Source organism: Gymnoscopelus microlampas (genome assembly GCF_963454915.1).
Source record: "Gymnoscopelus microlampas genome assembly, chromosome: 1".
Classification (NCBI taxonomy): domain Eukaryota; kingdom Metazoa; phylum Chordata; class Actinopteri; order Myctophiformes; family Myctophidae; genus Gymnoscopelus; species Gymnoscopelus microlampas.
The window spans coordinates 21,208,260-21,212,863 of NC_139962.1; the positions used below are offsets into that span (position 1 = coordinate 21,208,260).

General features: G+C 43.7%; 1 protein-coding gene across 1 annotated transcript; it reads left to right on the forward strand.

The window, feature by feature from the left end:
* Positions 1 to 564: 564 nt before the first annotated feature.
* LOC311048039 (protein kish-A-like) lies at positions 565 to 783 on the forward strand (the record flags this gene model as incomplete). The annotated part of the gene is made up of 1 exon (XM_084061045.1): positions 565 to 783. One exon carries the CDS (start codon positions 565 to 567, stop codon positions 781 to 783), a length of 219 nt encoding a protein of 72 aa, XP_083917171.1.
* Between the last annotated feature and the right edge of the window lie 3,821 nt (positions 784 to 4,604).

Genomic DNA, 4,604 nt, shown 5'->3' on the forward strand with positions numbered 1-4,604 from the left:
TTACTCCAGAATCACTACATTGAACAATGGCAAATGCTGTTTCGTTTAATTTAATCTGCCCAAATATGAATGTCAATATCACTGGTGATATCACTCTTACGCACAATGCCCAGATATGGATACTTACATCACAGGTGATGTCATGCCTAAGCTTAAATGGAAGGATAAAAAATGTCAGCCGAACATAAGTTAATTGCGTTTATCACCAGCTGTATATGCAGACTGCCGATGATTTACTCATCAGCCCGGATCACCATCATTCAGTCATCAGCCTAAGACCCGCTGATCATTCATAGCTGTCTCGGACCGTACACCCTCAGCTGTCCATCTCACCGCTATAGTAGCGGTCTGGACTGCATTTCCTTGCTTCACAGATAAAAGCAAGGGTTTAGACGGCATCACTGCCTCACCAACTCAAACCGAAAACAGAGTTCTAACCCTGACACCTCGAAGTTATTGCTGCCACGTCTATTCTCCCAAACACACATTCTATTCTGCTATTTACATTGCATTAGGTTGGTTCAGGCAGGGCGGAATGTGACGTGGCTTTGAACACCAACCAAGATGTCAGCCATTTTCAACTTCCAGTCCCTGCTAACAGTGGTTCTTCTGCTCATATGCACCTGTGCCTACTTCAGAGCAATGGCCCCCAGCCTGCTGGACAACAATACGTCTGGGCTTCTAAGGGTGTTCTGGAAATGTGCCAGAATAGGTGAGCGGAAGAGTCCGTGGGTGGCCTGCTGTTGTCTCATCATGGCGTTCACCATACTGTTTCTACAGTAGCCGCCCACAGAGGAGGGAGGAGAGAGAACCAGAACTACAAAGAGCAAGACAAGAAGACGGACATTCCCCAGCGATACGTGCCAAAGTCTTCCCTGAGCAAGACACTTAACCCACTGTTTCTCAACACCAACCAGCTGGTGGTCCGGGGACCACCAGCTGGGTGAAGCTGAAACTGAATTCCCCACAGGATTAATAAAGGTCTTCCTTCCTTCATATGAAACGTCAGCAGCTGTCACTATAGATGGTGTAACAAGACACGGTCCAATAACAGCCTGCTTCCCATGTGGATCTTTGACATCTTCAGGTCATCATCGTGGAGTTGCTGTCCATGGAAGCCTTTTGTTTTTAGGGTGGTGTAACCACCCTCTATAAGTGGCTTTTGGCAATTATGTACACCGCCCAATCCTGCACCGTGATTGGCCAATTATGTACCCTGCAAAACCCTGCCATTGTTAATGCAAATCGATACTTTTGCAATTTGTATACACCGAGAATTCTGTACACAGTAAAACTCTGCCATTGTTAATGCAAATCGATACTTTTTGATTCGCATGACACTAGCTGTAATATCAGCCAATCACATTACAGCTAGTGTCATCACCACTAACTGTAATGTGATTGGCTGACTTTGCAAATTCAGGACTGTGATTGGCTAGCGAAACACATGACACATGTGCAGCCCTATGAATAGCAGTATGGACTTTTAAAAAAGTCATTTATCCTTTTTTAAAAGTGAGTCACTGTAATGACCAATGTGACCACACCACCCACTTCACACTGGGTGTGATTTTTCTTTCTGCATCTGCTCTTTGCATGATTCAATTTGTAGGCCTATTGAACTATTAAAATAATGAAATAAATACAAATAAATGTATATAATTTCTGCCTTGAATAAATAAATGTAGGGAACCATGTATGTTCAGTCTTGACCTCCAAAGCCTAGTATAACCCTGATTGATTATTCTGTGCACTCTGCAACATGACTCAAGTTTCAAACTAAGTGCAGGCTAAATCAAAGTGCCATAAAATGTATGAATCCACCCCCCCTCCCCCAAAAATGTATACGCAAAGGCCACAATGGAAATAAGCTCTCAAGCTTAAGTATTTGCATTTTTGTCAATAAATGATTTGAATCAATTAATTAATCAATTATTGAATTAACATAATTAATATTAAATTCAAATTTGTACAGTAAATGCTTTGTGACGGACCCAGGGGCTGTTCACATCGGATCGTTTATAAGTGCAGACTGGCGGAGATCAGTTGGCAGAATGTCATGGATTTATAACTTCATAAAGTGCAGGTTCAAGATTTTATTATAACTTTCAGGACATTTGGAAGGATCGTTTTGATGGCATTGTTTTTGTTTTGGAAAATTTGGCAGCAGTTTCCTGTTAGTGTTCTTTCTGATTGAATCGATGTCAAAGTCAATGGGTTGTTCTTATAATCACATGCCAGACGGTCCATTTAGTTGTACTTTAATCAACCATTAAAGTAATTCATGATGGATTTCATTGTAAGGAATAATAATTATATACTCCTACAAAACAGAACAGCCGTTTGCTAGCTTTCCACAAACAGCTGCTGAAATGAGTCATCACAAATTCTAAAGGAGCCTCTCAAAAACACCACAACTGCATAATGCTTTTGCTATCAGCATTTTCAACAACATGGTGTATACAATGTTAACAAAATCATTTAATTTGTGAATGCCATGCAGTGCCAAAAGAAACATTTGGTAGCACTCTCTCCCTCTCACCATTATGCTCCCCCCTTTTTTTCCCAGCTGTCCTGCTGGACTGCCGGTGTTTCAGGAGGTGAATGAAGCAGCATGGTGAGTTTTAATTAAGGCTGTGGGTTATGTCTTAGGCTCATTAATAACAGTGCAGCATTGCTCTGCTTCATGACCAGGAGACAGAATGTGTTCCCCTTTGCATGGATTCTCATTAGAGACACTCCCGGGCCCTCATCAAAGGCCCCTCTCTCCCTCCCTCTCTCTCTCCCTCTCTCCCTCTCTCACTCCCATACTCTCATTCTGTTCCCCCTCCCTCCTTCCATCATGTTGCCTCTTTCCCCAGCACACAGCTCACTATAGCTGCGGGAAGCACTTAATAAACACACTAGCAAAACACTCCCTCTGATTCTAACTTCTCACCGTTTTGCCATCGCCACAGAAACATCACAGGAACTCTTCTTTTCTGAAGTTCCTTGTCCTGAAAATATTCAGTTTTCAGTGATGGGATGTTTGATTTGTACTGCACAAAATGCACAATGTCTACATCCAGGGGTCCCTTTGCTTATGTTATGTCCTTTTTAACACTGTATAAAGACGGCTTAGAGGGACACAGAGAGAGTTGTGTTTGTTCTCCACAGTTAATTCAGCCCTCGATGTATATGAAAGTAGGACTTGGATGCATGTTTTGTGAACACTCCCGAGTACCACGGCATAAAACTGTATAACTGAATTATGGCAGGTTTGGAGACAATCAGAGGAGGGTTGCAGGGGAAAATCTCACGTGACTTTTGATAACATTTTACAGAAATAAAATCACCACATTAGAAATGTAGTTAACGTGCAGCCAGCGTAGCCTGAACAATTTGTTTACACATCCACCAGTCTACAGCAGGCCCCTGTCACTGCAGAGAAACACAATACTTCCTGGATAATGCCTTTTTTTTCTTCAGTGATCAAATGAAGTGGACTAATGTGAAGCGAGGCTACAGTACACCCCACAAGAGGATTTTTTTTTAGCGGTGCCAACCGCTCTACATTTCACCGTGTCTGTGTGTCCGTCCGTCCGTATGAGCACGGCAAAGAAGCAACACATACACGCACACACACACACACACACACACACACACACACACACACACACACACACACACACACACACACACACACACACACACACACACACACACACATCCCATCTGTCCTCTCATTGGCCACACGTACCACTGGTTATCAAAGAGGGGTCCAGGGACCCCAGAGTGTCTGTGTGTCCGTCCGTATGAGCACGGGGCTTTAAACAGCTATAACTCCAGTTTGCAGCATGCCACCAAGTCCAAATTTGGTATGTGGACTTAGACCACCAATAGGGACGAGCATTAATTGCTGCAGCCCCGCCCCCTCTGTCTTCCCATTGGCTGGCCTTTAAACAGCCATAACTCAAGTTCGCAGCATGCTACGGAGTACACATTTTGTACATGGACTAAAACCACCAATAGGGACGAACTGTAATTACTTAAGCCCCGCCCCCTCTGTCTGCCCATTGGCTGGGCTTTAAACAGCCATTATTCCAGTTTGCAGAATGCCAAAGTCACCCATTTGGAACAAGATGTTGCAAATCATGAATGCAGCGTCCGATTAGGGTGAAACTTTGCACGCATATTTGCACTATGTTGAGGCCACAAATGCCACCCTTTCAACATTGCCCTATTATAACGCCACCAGGAGGCCAAAGGCACCGCTTCCTTCACTCAGGGTGTGATTTTTTTTGGGCCAAGGACCCCTTAGCTGAGAGAGAGATGAAGCAGGAAACCCCACTACATATTGTATAATATTGTGTTGCAGATTTATCTTTTTCATAGATTTCATAGATAGCTTCAGACTTGTTTGACAGCACTGACATCAGTGTTGTGTAAATTAATGTTTTTGTTTTGTTTTGTGTATTGTCTCTGCCAGGAGACTATGTTTTCACTTTCCGCCCCCCCCCCCCCCCCTCGGCCAAGCTAACATTGGTCAAGCCTCACGTGACACGTGACAATACGTTGAAAGAGTGTGCTCTGATTGGCTACTGAGACGCATGACGTATAGCGGC